This window comes from Chionomys nivalis, chromosome 14, assembly GCF_950005125.1.
Source record: "Chionomys nivalis chromosome 14, mChiNiv1.1, whole genome shotgun sequence".
Lineage (NCBI taxonomy): Eukaryota > Metazoa > Chordata > Mammalia > Rodentia > Cricetidae > Chionomys > Chionomys nivalis.
The window spans coordinates 46410632-46432254 of NC_080099.1; the positions used below are offsets into that span (position 1 = coordinate 46410632).

General features: G+C 42.5%; 1 protein-coding gene across 1 annotated transcript in view; it reads right to left on the reverse strand.

The window, feature by feature from the left end:
• Ube2d2 (ubiquitin conjugating enzyme E2 D2) overlaps nt 1-20342 on the reverse strand; it is a 39385-nt gene extending 19043 nt beyond the window's left edge. The window contains exon 1 of the mRNA XM_057789037.1: nt 19853-20342. Coding sequence (XP_057645020.1) covers nt 19853-19876 — 24 coding nt within the window. The 5' untranslated portion in view covers nt 19877-20342. The remainder of the gene's footprint in view (nt 1-19852) is intronic.
• Between the last annotated feature and the right edge of the window lie 1281 nt (nt 20343-21623).

Here is a 21623-nt window from a genome sequence, read left to right on the forward strand (position 1 = left end):
GGGTTAAAAGACAACTTACAGAAGTTGCTTCTTTCCTACCATGTGGTTCCAAGGATCAAATTTGGGTCATGAACCAGGCACAGTTTATATCTCTAATCCCAGCACTCAAAATGCAGGGATAGAAGGATCTCTTGTGAGTTCTAGGTGGGCGTGGTCTACAAAAGTGCCAGGACAATCAAGACTACAGAGAGAGAAAAAACTCTGTCTCAAAAAAACCAAAAATTAGCTGGTCATGGTGGTGTATGCCTTTAATCCCACCTCTCAGGAAGTGGAGGCAGGTGGACCTCTGAGTTTGAGGCTGGTTCTGATCTACAGACTGAGTTCCAGAACAGCCAGGACTACAAATCCTATCATGAAAAACCTAAACCAGGGCTGGAGAAATGGCTCAGAGGTTAAGAGCACTGGCTGGTCTTTTAGATTTTAGAGGTCCTTAGTTCAACTCTCAGCAACCACATGGTGGCTCACAACCATATGTAATGAGATCTGGTGCCCTCTTCTGGCCTGCAGGAACATGTGCAGGCAGAACATTGTATACATAAAAAATAAACCAAGAACAAAAAACACCTTGTTTCAAAGAAATGTAACAGGAGTTGGGATATATATTAATAAAGTAATAAAGTGCTGGCCTAGTATGTACAAAACTGTGGATTCCATCCCTTAATACTTCATAAATCAGACACAGTGCAAAACGGTGATCAATCCTAGAATTCAAGAGGATCAGAAGTACAAGATCATCTATAAAGAGAATAGGGAGCTCCAGGAGGTAAGCAAGAGAGGGAAGGAAGGAGGGAGGGAGGTAAAAGAGAAGGTAAAGAGAGAAGGGAGGAGGAAAAAGAAAGAGCAAAGCCTTAGAACTTTGTCAGGGCTGGAACTGTAACGTGGAAATAGCAAAGCACACAAGCACAAGTGTGTATATACGTATACCTTATTTTACTGATTTAAATTATGTATATATGTATATGATACACAGCATGAAAAGCTTAAATACACATACACTGTGAAATGGCTCACTGCCTAATTAATGTAAGTATCATCTAACATTTACTGTTTTATAAGAAGAATACTTAAAAGTACTCTAGTAATTTTCAATAATACATTATAACATTCTCCCATACCACAAAATATAAGAAAACATTGTTAGAGTTAAAAATGTTTTAAAAACTATAAAATTATATTATTACTATGTACGTGCAGGGGCATAATGTGTATGCACGCGCGCACGCATGCGCACACGTCAACCATAGCATACAGGTAAAAGCCTGAGAACAACTCCATGGAGTCGTTTTGTTACCTCCCTTCACTCTCACATGGGTTCCAGCAATCAAACTTGCATCTCACTAGATTTGAATGGCAAGCACCTTTACCCACTGAACCATCTCTCCAGTCTCAACAAATTTATATTTATTCCTCCAATCTAACAAAAATTTGGCCAGGGGCTAGAGTGGATAGGGATGGCTCAGTGGATAGGAGCACTAGCTCCTCTTCCAGGACCGAGGTTCAATTCCCAGTATCCACACAGCAGCTTACAAACATCTGTAAATCCAGCTCCAATACCCTCTTCCAGCCTTCCCTGGACACTTGCATATACATGGTGCAGACATACATGCATAAACTAAAAATAATTTTTTTAAGATCTTCAACAAAACAGTAACAAAAAACTTTGACCAACTTTTCTCCACCCTCAGACCCCTTGGAGACCCCCATTCTACTCTACTTAAATGAGTTGAGTCTGAATTTTTAGGTTCCATATTCAAGTAAGTTCATATCATGCTCTGTCTGCATCTAGACTAATTTAACAGTAAGTATTCCATATTCTTAAATATTATTATAAATAACAGGATTTTCTTTTTAAGGCTTTTTATCCTCCTACCTCAGCTTCCAATGTGTTAAGATCACAGGTATGTGGCATGATGAACAGCTTTAGAACTTTTAATATATTAACCCCTTACTCTCTTTCCACTTGTTTATTGTTAAGTACTAAGTATAGTCCAAATTTTTCTGTAGTTATATACTGTCTATTAAGCCATAACAAACAAGAAGGAATCTAATCTTTAGCTTTTTGCACACTGAAGTCCATCCATAGGAATTGCCCAGTTAAATGTCTGTGCAACAGCCGGGCGATGGTGGCGCACGCCTTTAATCCCAGCACTCGGGAGGCAGAGGCAGGCGGATCTCTGTGAGTTCGAGACCAGCCTGGTCTACAAGAGCTAGTTCCAGGACAGGCTCCAAAGCCACAGAGAAACCCTGTCTCGAAAAACCAAAAAAAAAAAAAAAAATGTCTATGCAACATATAGCTGAGAAGCTAGAGATAGGGCTCAGCAGTTAAAGAGTGCTTTACTTGTTGCTCTTGTGGGGAACCCTGGGTTTTAATTCCAAGCACCCACATGGCAACTCACAACTAGAACTCCAGTTCCAAGGGACCCAATGCCCTCTTCTGACTCCTTTGGATACCAGGCACTCACATGATACATAGTTACACATGCAGACAAAATACTTACAAACATAATCTTATTTATTAAATAAATAAACCATATACTTGAACTATACATACATACTAAGTACCCAAAGAAAGGTAATATTGTTTTTTACTGACTACATGGACAATACCTGCCCCACATGGCCTCTTGTAACCCAGGCTGCCCTTGGACTCCAGATCTACCTATCCTCCACCTCCCAAGTATCAAGATTGCAGGTGTGTACCACCATACTTGTCAGGTGGCACACTCATTTTTTGGCATAACAAATATTCTTCAACATATCTTGCAACTGACAATATTATTTTCCCTTCTTTTTTCTTTTGAGACAGTTCTGGCTGGCCTGGAACTCACCTATGTAGAACAGACTGACCTTGAACTTACAGATACCCAATTGCCTCTGCTAGAATTAAAGGCATGTACCACCATACCCAGCCAATGTTTTCTTTTTTGATTGCATTTTAGACATAAAAAAGACAGATACATGGAAAAATCAACCATCTCATTCTGATACTATAGCCATAAGACCACATACCTAATTAAATACAAATGAGAATTTTACAATTATAGCCAAAGTAGAAAAATTGCAGTCAGGCAGTGGTGGCGCACACCTTTAATCCCAGAACTCGGGAGGCAGAGGCAGGTGGATCTCTGAGTTTGAGACCAACCCGGTCTACAAAGTGAGCTCCAGGACAGCTAGGGCTGATAAACCTTGTCTTGAAAAACCAAAACCAAAAAAAGAAAATCACTAAGTAATGGCAAAGGTAGAGGAAAAAAAAATCCTTCAAATAAATGAATACAAACATTTGCAAGAGCAGAAGCTGCCAAGAACTGCTACTTCCCAATTCTTTAAGTTCGTAACAGTGGAGGCTGTTTCAAGGCAAGTTTGACCCCCTGACATAGGATCTGTTAGGATCCAAAATCTATTTTCAGTAATTGGTTATCTCTGCTCTCCAAAATGAGTGTGTCACATAGTCAGGTAGATGACAACAGTCTATGCTAATAGACAGATATCAATGCCAAAAGCACCACTGCTAAGTCCCAAAGAAAAAGCTAGACACTAGAAAAGAGTTCCTATTCTGCTACTCAAGTTACCATGGTCCCTTCCAGTATTTCAATCTTACTTTCAAAAGCAACTACATAGGAAACTAGAAATACTTATTTGTAAGGGGTTACTGCCACTCTCTCTCATACTAACCAAACCCCAGAGTGAGTTCCAGGACAGGCTCTAAAACTACAGAGAAACACTGTCTCAAAAAAACAAAAAAATCCAGGACAGGCACCAAAAACTTCAGAGAAACCCTGTCTCGAAAAATCAAAACAAACAAACAAACAAAAAAAAAAAGGTGGCTCGATAATGGGGTTCTCAGGAGAGGTAAAATAGGAGCTGGGGGAGATGAGTAAAAGAGAATGTCTTAGTCTGCTTCTGTGGCTATGACAAAATACCTGATGCTAAATTATTTTTGAAAAACAGATTTTTCTCATAATTATAGAAAAAACTTAAGAGGCACAATGGCATCCTATTTCTTAATATATCCTGTAAAACTGTGGCTTTCTCTCAGCAGAGAATTTACGTGATTTATTTTTATTTATTTTTTTGAGACAGGTTCTTCCTGTGTCACCTTGACTTGCCTGGAACTCACGGAGAACTGCCTACCTCTACCTTCTGAGTTCTAAGGTTAAAAGGATGTGCTACCATGCCTGGCTACATCACAATTCTTTTTTTTTTAATATTTATTTATTATGTGTACAATATTCTGTCTGTGTGTATGTCTGCAGGCCCGAAGAGGGCACCAGATCTCACTACAGATGGCTGTGAGCTACCATATGGTTGCCAGGAATTGAACTCAGGACCTTTGGAAGAGGAGGCAATGCTCTTAACCACTGAGCCATCTCTCCAGCCCTACATCACAATTCTTGCAGACCAATAGGTTCTATGATATGAGATGTGTAGACTGGTGGCTGAGAGTATAGCTCAATGGTAAAAGAAAAAGGCTCAATCCCAAACACCACTCAAAGTGTGTGTGTGTGTGTGTGTGTGTGTGGTGTTACAGGCCAAGCTATTAAATTTTACATTGCCATGCAAATGGCTATATATATGCAAAATGGTCTCACCCAATTAATCAAAACTCAAAAAAAAAAAAAAAAAAACCCCAAAATTGTAGTTCTTCTATCAAAGGAGCTGGGTATGGCCTTCCATCTTAGCACTCAGGAGGCAGATGCAGGCAGATCTCTGAGTCTGAGTCACCACCTTAGCCTATAGAGTTCCAGGCCAGCCAGGGTGAAAGTGAAATCCTATCTTAAAAACACAAAAACAAAGGCAAAACCAAATTTCAGATCTAAAATGTTTCAAAACAATTATTCTATTATTGTTTGACAGATTCTTTCACCTCTCCAGAACATTCCCATCTACAAAGCTAGACTGTATTAACAAATGTGAAAAATGTCTAAGATTGCATTTCATATAAACTTTAGAACTAGGAGCCTTTTGTCTAATCAAAAAAAAAAAAAAAGACGGCATTTAATAAAGTATTTTCTACCAACAGCAGAAGACGGCAGGTCTATGGGAAAGATTATAGAACCATGACAATAAGAAAAACTAAGTCTGGGTTGGGGATGGTGGTGGCACACACCTTGTAATACCAGCACTGGGAGGTAAACTGTGAATTCAAGGTCAACCTGGCCTACAAAGAAAGCAGCAGGACAGCCAGAGCTGTTACAGAGAAACCCTGTCTCTGTAACAAACAAAAATCCATAGTTAAACTGAGGAGAGATTTGGTATCAACAAATATTATGTATATAATCAGAAACAAAGCATACCTTTAGAAAGTAGGGTCTCTTAAAAAAATAATTTTTAGAATTAAGTGGTAAAAGTTGGAATTTTTTAAATTATAAAGTGCAATGGTGGGGCTGGAGAGACAGCTCAGTGGTTAAGAGCATTGCCTGCTCTTCCAAAGGTCCTGAGTTCAATTTCCAGTAACCACATGGTGGCTCACAACCATCTGTAATGGGGTTTGGTGCCCTCTTCTGGTCTGCAGGCATACACACAGACAGAATATTGTATACATAATAAATAAATAAATATTTTTTTTTTTTAAAAAAAGAGCACTGTCTGCTCTTCCAGAGGTCCTGAGTTCAATTCCCAGCAACCACATGGTGGCTCCAAACCATCTGTAATGAGATCTGGCACCCTCCTCTGGCGTGTGGGTATACATGAAAGCAGAAAGTTGTATACATAATAAAAAAAAAATAATAAAGTGCAATGGTACAGGCCTTTAATACCAACATTTGGCAAGTGGGGGCAGGAATGAGTTCAAAACTAGACTGGCTATACATAGCAAGGCTGTCTCAAAAAAAAAAAAAAAGAAAGAAAGAAGGAAAGAAGGAAAGAAGGAAAGAAGGAAAGAAAGAAAGAAAGAAAGAAAGAAAGAAAGAAAGAAAGAAAGAAAGAAAGAAAGAAAGAAAGAAAAGAAAAGAAAGAGAGGAAGGCTGAGGAAATGCCTCAGTGGTTAACAAGAGTTCAGTTACAAGTACCCATACTTGGCAGCTCACAACTGCCTGTAAATCATACCCAGGAGAACCCACTCTTCTGGCCTTGTGGGAACTGTATTCCCATGTGTACCCTCATACACACATATTTAAAAACAAATGAAGTCAGTCGTAGTGGCACAGGCCTTTAATCCCAGCATTCTGGGTGGCAAAGGCAGGCGGGTCTCTGTGAGTTAAAGGCCAGCCTGGTCAACAGAGAGTGCCAAGACAGTCAGGGCTACACAGAGAAACCCTGTCTCGAAAAACCAAAATAAAATAAAGAAATATTTTGCCAGGCAATAGCAGGGCATGTCTTAATCCCAGCAGTTAGGAGGCAGCGGCAGGTGGATCTCTGTGAGTTTGATGCCAGTCTACAGATCAAGTTCCAGGAGAGCCAAGATTACAGAGAAACCCTGTAATAAAAACAAAACAAAACAAACAAAAAGAATAAAGCTGATATGGTGGCTCACATTAGAAAGGATCAGGGCTGGAGAGCACTGGCTCCTCTTCCAGAGGTCTTCAGTTCAATTCTCACTAACCACAATGTGGCTCAGCCATTTATAGTGGGATCTGATGCCCTCTTCTGGCATGCAGGTGTACATGCAAACAGAGCACTCATACACAGCCCAGACTACATTAAAAGGGCTGAAGATGTCACTTAGTAGTGCTTAACATACACAAAGCAGTGGGTTGGATCCCCATCACCACAGAAACCATGTGTGATCTCTTCGTGTCTGTCTCTCTGTTTCTCTCTCACACACACACACAGGCACACAGGCACACAGGCACACACACACACACAGCTGGAGAGTTGGCTCAGCAGGTTAAGAGCACTGAGCTGCTCTTGCAGAAAACCTAGGTTCAATTTCCAGCATCCATGTGGCAGTCCCCAAATCTCTAACCCCAGTCGTAGGAAATCCAATGTTCTTGTTTAATCTCCTGGGGCAACAGACCAAGGTACACATACTCAACACACAGGTAAAATTTATACACATTTAAAAAAAATTCATTTCCACAATCTTGGCACCTGCAGAGGCATGCTGGGAAATGCAAGTATGTCTAGAAGGTTGTGGTTCAAGGCCATTTTTGATGGCTCTGAGTGTGCTTCTTAAAACTGAAGATATTCAGGGCTGGAGAGATGGTTCAAAGGTTAAGAACACTGGCTGCTCTTCTAGAGGTTCTAAGTTCAATTCCCAGCAAACATACTGTGACTCACAACCATCTATAATGAGATCTGGTGCCTTCCTCTGGTGTGCAGGCAGAATACTGTATACATAATAAATCTTTTTTTTTTTTAAGAAAAAAAAAACTGAAGATATTCATGCCCAAAATAAAACTGAATTCTACTTAGGCAAGAGATGCGTTCATATGCATAAAGCAAAAACCAAAACAAAATAACAAAAAACAACGCAAGGACTCCTGAACAGGCAAACAACAAAACCAGAGCAATCTGGCGAAAGGAAGCTCAGGCCTATGCAAACAGTGACATGGTTAAAGACAAATTCCAAAGCAACAGGACACAGAATTCATGTGATGTTGTATCCCTCATGGATTTACACTAATAAAAGGTGCCTACTATCATCTGTTTTCTTTTTTCTTCAAGGAATGTTTAAAAACCATACAGTGCCACTTGTGGGTTCTAAAAGCATTTTCCGGACAAATACAGAAAAGGTAGCAAGCAGAGGTATTCTGTAGTATAACAGAAGCATGAAAATATAATGCAGCCATGTACAGTGGTGGTGCACTCCTTTAATCCCAGCACTTGAAAAGGAGAGGCAGACAATCTGAGTTGGAGGCCAGCTTGGTCTACAGATTCCAGGGCAGCCAGGGCTACACAGAAACCCAGTCTCAAAACAAACAAAATACTACAATGCATCCATATGAGGGCCCACAATAATCCCTCCACTCTTCTGAACTCCATAGGCACCAAGTAGATACATGGTACACATATATCATTCACACAAAATGCTCATAATTCCTACTGCCTCCCCTTCTCAAGTGCTAGAATGGCAGGTGTGTTGTCACCATATTCAGCATTAGAATTACTTTTAGTGAATCCAAGGAAGCAAAATTATAACGTAGTATAAAGTCTTCAGGACGGCTAAGCACAAAAGACGCTTCCCATCAAGCCTAACGACCCAAGTTCTCTACCTTGGATCCACACAGTGAAAGAACAAAACAACTTGCACAGATTGCCTTCTAACCTCCATGTGCACTTTGTGGTACATGCATAACTCCATGCACCCACACACAATAAATTAAATAAAATATAATTTAAAATTTTAAAAATACCTCAGGGCTCGAGTGTAGTAGAACAATCTTTATTTACACTATGTATATGTATTACTCTCACTGGCTAATAAAAATTTATCAGCCAATAGCCAGGCAAATTGTACAGGTGAGATGATCAAACTGAGGATACAGGGAGAAAGAAGAGCAGAGTCAGAGAGAGACACCAGACCACCAAAGAAGCAAGAGATGCTAGAGGACAGATAAAAGTAACAAGTCACATAGCAATACATAGATTAATAGAAATGGGTTAATTTTATAAATATAAGAGTTAGCTAGTAATAAGCCTGTGCCATTGACCGAGCATTTGTAATTAACATAAGCTTTTGTGTGTTTAGGCAAGCAAATCTGAGTTCATGGCCAGCCTGGTCTACAGAGGGAGTTCCAGGACAGCCAAAGCTACTAAACAGAGAAACCCTATCTCAAAACACACACTTTTTGGGGCTGGAGAGATGGCTCAGTGGTTAAGAGCACTGTCTGCTCTTCCAGAGGTCCTGAGTTCAATTCCCAGCAACCACATGGTGGCTCCAAACCATCTGTAAAGAGATCTGGCACCCTCCTCTGGCATGTGGGTATAAATGGAGGCAGAAAGTTGTATACATAATAAATAATAAATCTTTAAAAAAAAAAAAACACACACACTTTTTTTTTTTTTGAGACAGGGTTTCTCTGTGGTTTTGGAGCCTGTCCTGGAACTAGCTCTTGTAGACCAGGCTGGTCTCGAACTCACAGAGATCCGCCTGCCTCTACCTCCCGAGTGCTGGGATTAAAGGCGTGCGCCACCACCGCCCGGCAAAACACACACTTTTTAATCCCAGCACCCAGGAGGCAGAAGCAGGCAGGTCTCTGAGTTTGAGGCCAGTCTGGTCTACAAAGCAAGTTCCAGCACAGCCAGGGCTGTTACAGAAAGAAATCCTTTCTTGAAAAATTAATAATAAAATCTTAAAACTTAAACATATATAGTACAAAATTAAATTTATGGCACATGATAAAAATTAAGATGTTAAGATAATGATTTAACACATTTTATATGTATGTGTGTGTATATATGTTTAATTAATGGTGTTTTGCCCACAGCAGTCAAGAGGGTTACAGACCTTCTGGAACTGGAGTTACAGACAGTTGTGAGCTGCCATGTGGGAGTTAAGAAACAAACCTAGGACCTCTAGACTAAAATAGCAGTAAGTGCTCTTAACTGCTGAGTCATTTTTTTCAGCTCCTACATTTTATATATATATATACACACACACATTCTTCAAAAAGTTACCAATTATTTCTTCCTTCTCCTTAAGTTTTCCAGCAGTAGCATCTACTAAATAAAACACAGCTAATAAACCACTATCAGGACCAGCAAGATAGCTAAGCAGTTACTGTTTTCCTAGTGGGTGTCAATGATATCCTACAGTCCTTGTGATTTGTGCTCTGCTTTTTTTTTTTTTTTTTTGGTTTTTCTGGTTTTGGAGCCTGTCCTGGAACTAGCTCTTGTAGACCAGGCTGGCCTCGAACTCACAGAGATCCGCCTACCTCTGCCTCCCAAGTGCTGGGATTAAAGGCGTGCGCCACCACCGCCCGGCTTGTGCTCTGCTTTTTGATAATGCATAATGGTGAAGATAGATACTAGAACCCTTATAATAGCTGACAGAACTATAAACAATCGCCCAAATTGAAACAAAGCCTAGATTCCATTGCTTTATATGCATACAAGAGAGTACATCCATATAAAAATCAACACTTTAGCATAACTGTTACTATCTGTGAAGCTGAAGACTAAACACAGAACATTTAAGAGAAGGCCCTCTTAAAGTAGGAAGGTTGGAGAGATGGTTTAACAGTTAAGAGAGTATATTATTGGGGCTGGAGAGATGGCTCAGAGGTTAAGAGCACTGCCTACTCTTCCAAAGGTCCTGAGTTCAATTCCCAGCAACCACATGGTGGCTCACAACCATCTGAAATGAGATCTGATGCGCTCTTCTGGCTGCAGACACACAGACAGAATATTGTATACATAATAAATAAATAAATATTAAAAAAAAAGAGTATATTATTGCTCTTGAGGATGACCTGAGTTCAGTTCTTAACTCCCTAACCACCCTGCACTCAAGCACCTAACCAAATACATACATGTAATTAAAACTTCAGAGCTGGGCATGATGGGACATACCTTTAATCCCAGCACTCAGGAGGTACCTAGCTATAAACCATTCTCAGATTCCTGTATGAAGAAGTGTGGTATGTTTTAAACAGTCACTTTCTTAAGTGGCAATAGATAGCTAATACAAACAAGGTAACAAGTATTTATAAAACGGGAAAATGACAGCATACCAACAGACAGGAGGCAATGAAAAGCAGCCAACTAAACAAATCATCTGCCACCTAAAGTGCAGAGATATACGGCACTGAGCTTCAAAAACATTCCTTCCTAAGGCAAACAAATTAAACCTAATATTTGGAAATATGAAAAAAGTCAGGGGCTGGAGAGATGGCTCAGCAGTTAAGAACACAGCCTGCTCTTCCAAAGGTCTGAGTTCAATTCCCAGCAACCACATGGTGGCTCACAACCATCTGTAATGAGATCTGGTGCCCTCTCTGGCCTGCAGGAATACACGCAGACAGAATACTGAGAATACTGTACACATAATCAATCAATCAATCAATCAATCAATCTTAGAAAGGAAAAAAGGAAGAAAGGAAGAAAGAAGCCTAAACTACCAAAACTAAGAGGCATGGTGTATACTCCTTTAATTCCAGCACTCAGGAGGTAGAGACATGAATTTGAAGTCATCCTCTGCTAGAGAGACAAGCCTGAGTCCAGCCCAGGTGACAAGACCCTACACTTTGGAAAAAAATAAAACTAGGGATTGCCATGGAATCACATCAGCAGATTCCTCAGAAACAGCTAAAGAAAAATAACACTAGATTTTTAATTTTTCTATAGGCCTGAGTTTTGAGGTTTTTTTGTTTGTATGTTTTTCAAGACAGTGTTTCTCTGTAGCTTTGGAGCCTGGCCCGTAACTAGCTCTTGTAGACCAGGTTGGCCTCAAACTCAGATCTGCCTGCCTCTGCCTCCTGAATGCTGGGATTAAAAGCATGTACCACCACCACCCGGCTAGGCCTGAGTTTTAAATTTTCCTAAAAATTTAACAAATGAAAAAGCCCTAAGGCTGATAAGGCAGTTACTTTATTAAAACTGTGGATATTAAATGCTCTATTGTTGTTGAAGAGACTGGAACTGATCTGGTTCCCAGCACCCACATCAGGTGGCAGAAAATTGTAACTCCAGTTCCAGGGATTCCAACATCTCTGGCCTTCTTAGGCACCTACACTCATATGCATAAGCCCACAAGCAGAAAGACTAACACAGTGTCTCTCCATGTAGTCCTAGCTGCTCTGGAAACTTGCTATCTAGACCAAGCTGACCTCAAACTCACAGAGACCCAACACTAGCCTTGACCTCCTTCCAGAGTGTTAGGATTAAAGGATGTGCCACCATACTCAGGACCCAAAAATAATTTTTTTTTTCTTTTTTTTCCAAGACAGGGTTTCTCTGTGTAGCCCTAGCTGTCCTAGAACTCAGGGATCCACCTACCTCTGACTCCTGATTGCTGGGACTAATGGTGTGTACCAACAGTGATGGCCCCCCCAAAAAATCTTTTTTTTTTTTTTTTAAGATTTTATTTATTTATTATGTACACAACACTCTGCCTCCATGGATGCCTGCAGGCCAGAGGGCGCCAGATCTCACCACAGATGGTTGTGAGCCACCATGTGGCTGCTGGGAACTGAACTCAGGTCCTCCGGAAGAACAGTCACTGCTCCTAACCGCTGAGCCATCTCTCCAGCCCCCCCCCAAAAAAAATCTTAAAAAAATAAATAAAAATTTCAAGTAAGCTGTGCTTTAATGGCTCATGTTTGTATCACAACTAGCACTTAGGGAACTCGAGAGTTAAAGGACAGACCGAGATGCTGAGTGACATGTCTAAAATTCAACAAGCAAACAACTCAATACAAGGGGGGGTTAGGGCTGTAGTTCAGTGGCAAAGGGAATGCTTCATATGCTTGATGCCTGATGCTGTTCCCTCTTCAAAAGGAAAATAAAAATATTTAATTCAATTCAAAGGAAATTTTTATTATTACTATTATTATTTTGTTGTTTTTGAGACAGGGTTTCTCTTTAGCCCTGGCTGTCTTGGAACTCGCTGTGTACACCAGGCTGGTCTTAAGATTCACCTGCCTCTGTCTCCCAAGTGCTGGAATTAAAGGCCTGCACACCACTGCCTGGCTTCAAAGGAGAATTTTGAAAATATCTTCAGGAGGCTGGAGAACAGGCTCAGCAGTCAAGAGCATTCACTGGCTGTTCTTCTAGGGTTAGATTCCTAGACTCACTATGTAACTATGTTCCAGGAAATCGATCATACACCCTCTTCAAACACTACAAGCATGTGGTCTGGCACACAGCTGTAAATGCAGGCAAAACACCCATAAACTAAATAAAAATCAAAAAGGAAAGAAACTCAGTTTTCCATCCAGCCAGAGGTTTTTTTTTTGTTGTTGTTGTTTGTTTGTTTTTAATGTTTTAAACTGGATAGTGGTGGAGAACCTTTAGTTCCAGCATTCAGAAAGAGGCAGGGGGATCTCTGAGTTCAAGGCAGCCTAGTGTACAAAGTCAAGTTCCAGGACAGCCAGACACAGAGAAACTCTGTCTCAAAAACCAAACAAAAAAAGTGTTTTGTCTCTATGTATGTCTGCACCATGTGTGCCTGAGACTGTAGTTACAGACAATATAAGTTGCCACGTGGGTACTGGCAACCAAACCCTGGTTTTCTGGAAGAGTAGCCAGTGCTTTTCACTCTTGAGACATTCCCGCAGCCCTTTAGCGCTAGTCTTATTAATCAAGTCACATCGTCTTGTCAGATCGTAGTCCTGGAATATGTTGCAGTGCTAGTATTAGAAATCTACTACATGAGCCGGGCGGTGGTGGCGCACGCCTTTAATCCCAGCACTCGGGAGGCAGAGGCAGGCGGATCTCTGTGAGTTCGAGGCCAGCCTGGTCTACAAGAGCTAGTTCCGGGACAGGCAACAAAGCTACAGAGAAACCCTGTCTCAAAAAACCAAAAAAAAAAAAAAAAAAAAAAAGAAAGAAAGAAAGAAAGAAATCTACTATATGGCATCTCACTTGACTCTCTAGACAGAACAAACGGTATTTTGTTTCCTTACGCTATAAACTATCAAAACTTAATTTTTATAGAAAAAGCAAGTGTACACCTACATTTCCAACATGAGGTCTGTAATAGTTTTGTCAGCAACAGGCTTCAGTCAGGAATTCCTGTTCTGGAACTACCTAGGATATTTCAGCAGCCATCTCCCTGATTACAATATTCAAAATTGTAAGATCAAAACTACCCCTTAGCACTCAGAGATACACACTAAAAAGAACTTGCTTCCAAAACTTCTTTTTTTTTTTTTTTTTGGTTTTTCGAGACAGGGTTTCTCTGTGGCTTTGGAGCCTGTCCTGGAACTAGTTTTTTTTTTTTTTTTTGTTTTTTGAGACAGGGTTTCTCTGTGGTTTTGGAGCCTATCCTGGAACTAGCTCTTGTAGACCAGGCTGGTCTCGAACTCACAGAGATCCGCCTGTCTCTGCCTCCCGAGTGCTGGGATTAAAGGCGTGCGCCACCACCGCCCGGCCTGGAACTAGTTTTTGTAGACCAGGCTGGTCTCAAACTCACAGAGATTCACCTGCTTCTGCCTCCCAAGTGCTGGGATTAAAGGCGTGCACCACCACCGCCCGGCCCTTCCAAAACTTCTTATTCCTTAATAAAATGATTTATATGGCCCACACCTTTAATTCCAGCACTTGGGGAGCAGGAGACAGGAGGATCTCTGTGAATTCACAGTGAGTTCCAAGACAGTAAAGACTACATAAGAGACCCTGTCTCAAAACAAAAAAAAAAAAAAAACACAAAACAAAATAGTACACTGACAAGACTTTTCCTGTTGCAAATAGGCATGAACCAAGCATACACTAAAAGTGTGTTCCAGGATTTGGCTATGCCTACAGCTGTTTTATTCTAAAAAATGGGCTCTTAATGTTTCCCACATTGGTCCTGGACTCCTAGACTCAAGCAATCCTCCTGCTTCTGCCTCTTAATTTAGCTGGGAATATGCCCACCTAAGTATCTTTGTCTAATGAGAGGAGACTTTCCAGAAAACTATATCATGACGTTTATCTTTTAGAGTAAGCTATGCATGCTTTCCAGGGCAGTAAACCAACCACTCATGCTAGTATTCAGTATTCTACAGGAATATCTATAATTTGTTTCATCATTTTGCCAAAAATTACTCAACCCATACCTCTATGAATATTAATGTAACACACAGCACACATTTCTAGCAGTTATCATTTTTATTTTCTGAGATTCAGGAGATTAAGTGGAGTGGCAAACATTTTACCTTCAATTATTCTTAATTCAATGGCCAATACTATTTTTAAATTTAGTAATATTAGGAATCAGGACAGTACTACCCACTTTAATCCCAGCAACATTTCAAGAGATAGGTAGCAGACTGCCCTCATATAATTTGTAGTTGAGGATGACCTTGAACTTCTAATCCTCCTGCCACCATCTTCTCAGTTCTGGGATTACATAAGTACCCAAGGTGCTAGAAATCAAAACAGGGCTTTGCAAACTAATCAAGCACTCTCCCTACTGTGCTTCACCCCCAAGACTAGTACCTTCTCTTTTGTCACTCTACAACTCCTGAAGGAATCAAAATATTCAGCCTGCTAACCTTCTCAAAAACAGAAAAATTAAGCCTATATTTCAACAAGGGCACCTGCATCTTTACAACTAAAGGTAAAAGGAAAAACAGGAAGTCAAAAAGGTCTTTGATCAGTCAAAGAGACCACACAGTTCAGAGAACACATGAAACCCTCTTCACTCAAAACCTACTGGATCTTATTTTAGACACAATTTTAATAAGCTCTGTGATCTGGTTTCTTAGCTCACAACAGATGAGATGCAGCCAACTGGAAAAGGGCTGGGGGTGGTACTAGAAGAGGCAGGCAGGACTCAAAGCATCAAAACCTATAAAGTCAGCAGAAAACTGAAACACAGAAGGCTATTTGGTATAGACACAGACACACAGACATGAAGACATACATGTGCACACACAATTCAAATCCCTTCTAGAACCATACTATTCATAATGTGTCTCCATGGTAAATTTTGGCTAAAGACTAGCTCAGGAATCTCCAAGATATACATCAAAATAATGCCCATCAAAAGCTTTTTCCAGGACTTGGGGTAACTCAGTAGTGGGGTATCTGCTAAGAATGTACAAGGCCTTGGTCCAATCCTCAGCAGTGAAAATAAAAAGTGCTGTAAATTTGGCCAAAACAGACTATGCATGTATGAAATTCAAAGAATAAAAAATATGTACCAAAATTCAGACAAAAAGTACCAAATTCAGACAAAAATTTGCATTATATATCAAAGAAGTAAGATACTGAGTTCTTATTTTTTATTTTTGGGAGGCTTTTCAAGACAGGGTTACTCTAGTTTTGGAGCCTGTCCTGGAACTTGCTCTGTAGACCAGGCTGGCTTCGAACTCACAGATAAAACACTTCATGATGAGCTGGAGAGATGGCTCAGAGTTTAAGAGCACTGACTGCTCTTCCAGAAGCACTGAGTTCAATTCCCAGCAACCACATGGTGGCTTACAACCATCTATAATGAGATCTAATACCCACTCCTGGTGTGCAGGCAGAACACTGCATACATAATAAATAAATCTTTAAAACAAAAGGGGAAAAAAAACCACTTCATGGCATTTGAGGTTGAAGGGATATTTAAGTAATAGCTCTTTTCAAAGTCTGACAACAGGAAAGGCAACACTAAGACTGATTATACAAGACCAAGCAAGTCTTGGGATTCCAGATCAGATATACTGGGCTGAGGATAAGATAGCAATGGTTTTAACTGTATCCATTAAGCCAATATAAACTATATACGCCACGCAAAAAAAAAATTTGAGAAACACAACTTCTGCTTTTGTTTTCACAATAATTTTGATGAAAATAAAAGAGGGGTTTTTCTAGTCTTTGGCAGTCTAAGAGAAGTCAAGTCATACTTGGCTTCAACAAAGGTTCTAGGTTACTAAATGGGGATAGAGAGACACATATATAAATTTAAAAAACTGAGCTAAGAATGCACCTCAGATGGCGGAGTTCAAACTCTGGGATTGATTCCAGGACCACTTAAAACTTAACAGGGTGGCCTGGCAGTGGTGGTGCACGCCTTTAATCCCAGCACTTGGGAGGCAGAGGCAGGCGGATCTCTGTGAGTTCGAGACCAGCCTGGTCTACAAGAGCTAGTTCCAGGACAGGCTCCAAAACCACAGAGAAACCCTGTCTCGAAAAACCAAAAAAAATAAAATAAAATAAAAAAAATTAACAGTATTCAGGAGGTAGGGGCTGAAGGAGCACAAATTCAAAGTCATGCCCCCATACATAGTTTCAGGCCAGTTTGGAATACGTGCAAACCTGTATCAGGAAAATAACTGGGGAACTGAGACAGCTGAGCTGTTATTTTTGTTCTTGCTGAGAACCCAGGTTGGATTCCCAGCTCCTGAATGGTGGCTCACAAGCACCTCTAACTCCAGTTCCAGGTGATTCAACAGGCATATACAGTGAGCACACCGATGCATGAAAGTAAAACATTCATAAAGTAAAACACATAATTGTAAAAGGTTTATTGAAACAAACAGCCAGATGGTAGTTGTACACATCCTTAAACCCAGAACTCAGGAAGCAGAGGCAGGTAGATCTCTTTGAGTTCGAGACCAGAGTGGTCTACAAAGCAAGTTCCAGTACAGCCAGGGCTACAAAGAGAAGCCCTGAACAAAAACTCAATCTCTAGGACCATGGAAAGGTATAAAATAGTTCAAGTGAGGGCTATGGGTGAAACATACACAAATATTTTTAAGGTCAAGTGATCATTTCTAAACCTGATTGCCTTTTTAAAGATTTATAAGAACTGGGAATGTAGTTCAGTGGTAGAGTGTTTGCCTTAGCATATATAAGATTCTGGGCTCAATTCCTTGTACTGTACAAAAAGATTTAAAGTGAAGGCAGGTGTGGTGGTACCTGCCTGCATCCCAGTACTGAGGATAAATACCAACCTGAACAACAGTGACAGCCTATCTCAAAAACAGCTGGCGGCAAATGTTATTTTAAGACTTAAGTGTATGTTTTGAGTCAGTGTTATCGCCCTCTCTGAAGAAGTCTCTACAGCACAGATATTAACACAAACACTAAAAGCTATTAACTCTTTGTTTAATTTCAGCACTCTGAAGGTAGAGGCAGATGGCTCTTGGAGTTTGAGGCCAGCTTGGTCTACATCACAGTAGGTTGCAAGCCAACAGAGCTAGGAAGACCCTACCTTAAGGAAAAATATTAAGAATCTTTGCAAATTATCACACATCAAACTCACTTTCTCTCCCAGCTTTGGGGGCTCTTCTATAGGTATAACTCAAACAGCAACTCAAATTGTTAACTTCCCATTAGATTCTATAAGGATCTATGACTGTTAAAGTCTTTGAAATACATACACATGCTGGGTGGCAGTGGCAGGTGCCTTTAATCCCAGCTCTTGGGAGGAAGATCTCTGAGTTTGAGGCCAGCCTGGTCTACAAAGAAAGTAAGTTTCAGGACAATCAGGGCTACTACACAGAGAAATCCCATCTCCAAAATGAGAGGGGGGCGGAGAAGAGAAGATATATATACACATTACTTGGATGTTTATCCTTTACATGGTTTTTCAAGAGATCTTTCACTAAGTTCATACTTAAAAAAAAAGTAATTTATTTATCTTTACTTTATGTGCATTGGTGTGAAGGTATCAGACCCCCTGGAACTGGAGCCACAGTTGTGAGCTGCCATGTGGGTGCTGGTTGAACATGGGTCCTCAGAAGAACAGCCAGTGCTCTTAACCGCTGAGCCATCTCTCCAGCCCCAAGTCCATTCTTCTTTTAGCAAAGACCCTGCTTCATTTTAGTGCAAGACTTATTGCTAAAGCCTATCCTTTGATTTCTTTAAAAAAAAAAAAAAAAAAATCGCCGGGCGGTGGTGGCGCACGCCTTTAATCCCAGCACTTGGGAGGCAGAGGCAGGCGGATCTCTGTGAGTTCGAGACCAGCCTGGTCTACAGAGCTAGTTCCAGGACAGGCTCCAAAACCACAGAGAAACCCTGTCTCGAAAAACCCAAAAAAAAAAAAAAAAAAAAATCAAGCAAAAGTTGGTAAGGTGCTAATTCACGGTAAGGAATGGAATTAATCCCACATTCCGAGTCTCAAATAAAAGAATAAAATGAGGACCAATTGCTGAACTGTGGTTTCCCATCTTTCAATCTGCATTCTGACTTCGTTTTCCATTCTTTGTGTCCCCATCCTATCAGCCCTTATGGGTAATCCCAGGCCCTACCACTTACTAATAAGGTGAAGATTTAATATGGCCCATCTGAGGAGCCAAATAAAATACCAAACAAAATTCACAGTGGGTGACTTCTTACGTCCAAGGAAAAAAATAATAGTGACACCGAGAGGTTAATATTGAGGGGGGAGGACACTAAAGTTTACGCCAAGCCTATGCTCTCCTAATACTAAATCTTATCAATAACTAAATGGCTAACCTTTCGTTTAAAAGAACTAAGAAATTATTCCTAACCAAAAATCGAGTAAAATCCCTTCTAAATTAGGTCTTCACGAATATATCGTCTAATTTTAGCGTTAAAATCATTTTGGGAGAAGTCTGTGAAAGGAATTTCTCCGGCGGTGTTCAACGTTCGGTTTTTGGAATTGCCTGGCTTCACCCTACCAGGTAAACAGTTGTTCCAGTCCTGCAAAACTGAAGGGTTAGTCTCCGACGACGTGCGGCAACCCCGAGGAACACAACGCTTCTCCACTTAACCCCCTCCTCCCTCCGGAGGAGCATTCTCTTCCCTCTGACTTTCCAGACCAGTAAGGAGGACTTCAGCGTGCAGCCAGCTGCCCAAGAGTTAAGTGAACTCAAGGAAACAGTCACGGATCGGGCAAAGGGACCCTCCGGTCGCCCTGTCTGGGTGCTCGATCTCAGGGAGCTCCGGGTAGGGCGCCCGAGTAGGGGGACAGAGATTGGACAAGCAGCCCTATCGACCTCAAACCATAGGGCCGCCCAACGCCCCAGTCGCTGCCCCCACCCCCCCTTCCCGCGCCGTCCAAGTCCCCTTCCCAGGCGGACAATAGCCCTAGAGAGCAGCAAGTCCCAGGCTGGAGGAAGGCCTGGAAAGGCGGCGGGGTGGACGACGGCGAGGACCGGAGCAACTTCGGCCTAGCAGGGTCCCCGCGCTCCGGCCTTCGCGGGCGCCATCTCTGGGAGTGGGGTGTGAAGGCCGCCCCGTGGGGCCGGCGCCGGCAGCGGGAAGCAGACGCCGCGAGCCCAGCGGAGGCGACCGCGGGAAGTGCAGGCCGCAGCCTACTCAGCGGGCTCTCCCAGCGGCCCATTCCCACAGCAACACCCTGGCCGCTTACCTTGTGGATTCTCTTCAGAGCCATGGTGGGAAACGGTGGCGACGGCCCCCGGGGCGGGGACGGGGACGGGGGAGGGACGGGGAAGGGGCGAGGGGGGCCTGAGACCGCCCGAGCGGTCGCGAGTCGGCCGAAGAAGACCGGGAGCTCCGAAGCGCGGATCCGACGAGCTGAGGGCCGAGGCCCACTCAGCTACTGGGCCTGCCGCAGCGGTCACCGCATCACCCGGCGGCGGCCCCTTTATGCGCTGCTGCCACAGCCGCCGCCGCCGTAGCCGCCTCTTCCTCGTAGGCTCAGCGCCGCCTCTTCAGCCGCCGTGGATCCCTCCGCCGGGGAGGAAGCGTCCCAGACCCCGGGCTCGCCGAGCGCCTTACGGTCGCGGAGCCTGAGAAGCCTGCTGGCTTGCCTGATGCAGGTGGACTAAGAGACGCGCGGGCGGGCGGGCGGGCGGCGCCACCGGGGTGGGGCCGCCAGAGCACGGGGTGGGCCCAGGCCGAGGGGCAGGTCGGGAGGCTCCGGGATTGGCGGGCCTGGGAGGGAGGGCCGGACCGGCGGCGGAGGGATACGGGCCGCCCCTGCGAGGACCTTACGCGCCGGCGCCGGCGCAGCCACGGCCGCGGAGGGGATGACGTCGCGAGGCAAGGGAGGCGATCTCGCGAGAGTTTAGGCGCGGGTTCTAGATGCTCCTCCGCCAAGGCCCCAAGTTGGCCCCCGGTACCCTGTGCGCGTGGCGCTTCGAAGATCAATAAATGCTTAAAAGGACGCGTTCCCCACATTGTTTATTCCCCAGCAGACTCATAAGGAAGTACCAAATCCCACTGCTACTTTCCTGAAAGAGAAAGGGACTTTCAAGGTCACACAACTCTGCATCTACTGGCAGTTTTAGGGTCCTAGAGCTTGCAAAAGGGGAGCCTTGAGGCTGGCCATCCAACCAAGAACCCGGCTGGACATGACTCGAATGTTCTTTCCGCAGCCACCGGCCTGTTAGCCTTGGGAAATATGCCATGGAGAATAAGAAAATATGGAAAGGATTTTGTAACCCTTTTTTTTTTTTTTTTTTGGTTTTTCGAGACGGCTTTTTTTGGGGGGAGGGGGGGAGCTGTTCTGGAACTAGCTCTTGTAGACCAAGCTGGCCTCAAACTAACAGACATCCACCGCTGCCCCATTTCGATTTTTATACGTAATTTTTTCATATATTGCATGTTTTTACATTTATTTGTTTGTTTGCTTGCTTACCTATTTATTTTAATTAAAAATTAGCTCAGTAGTGGCGAATGCCTTTAATCCCAGTATTCAGAAGGCAGAGTCCGGCAGATCTGTGTGAGTTCGAGGTCAACCTGATCTACACAGCTGGTCCAGGACCTGACTTGAAATCCTGTCTCAAAAAAATCATTATATATATAGATGTTTTTCCTGAATGTATATCTTTGTACCACAAGCATGCCTAGTGGCTGTGCCTAGTGCCAGGGAGGTCAGAATAGGGGTCCTGATTGCCTCGAGCTGGAGTTACAGATGGTTGTGAGCTGCCATGTGGGTGCTGGGAATTCACCTGGATCCTCTGGAAGAACAGTCAGAATTTTAACTACTGAGCATCTCTCCAGCCTTTATTTTACTTGCATATTTATTTTTATTTTTAAGACATCATCTCAGTAGCCCTGGTGGCCAGGAACTGATTAAAGAGATCAGGCTGGCCTTGAACTCTGACTGCTAGGATTAAAGAAGTGTGTCACCACACCAGACAATTCTTCTTTTTTCTCTCTCTCTTTTTAAAGAT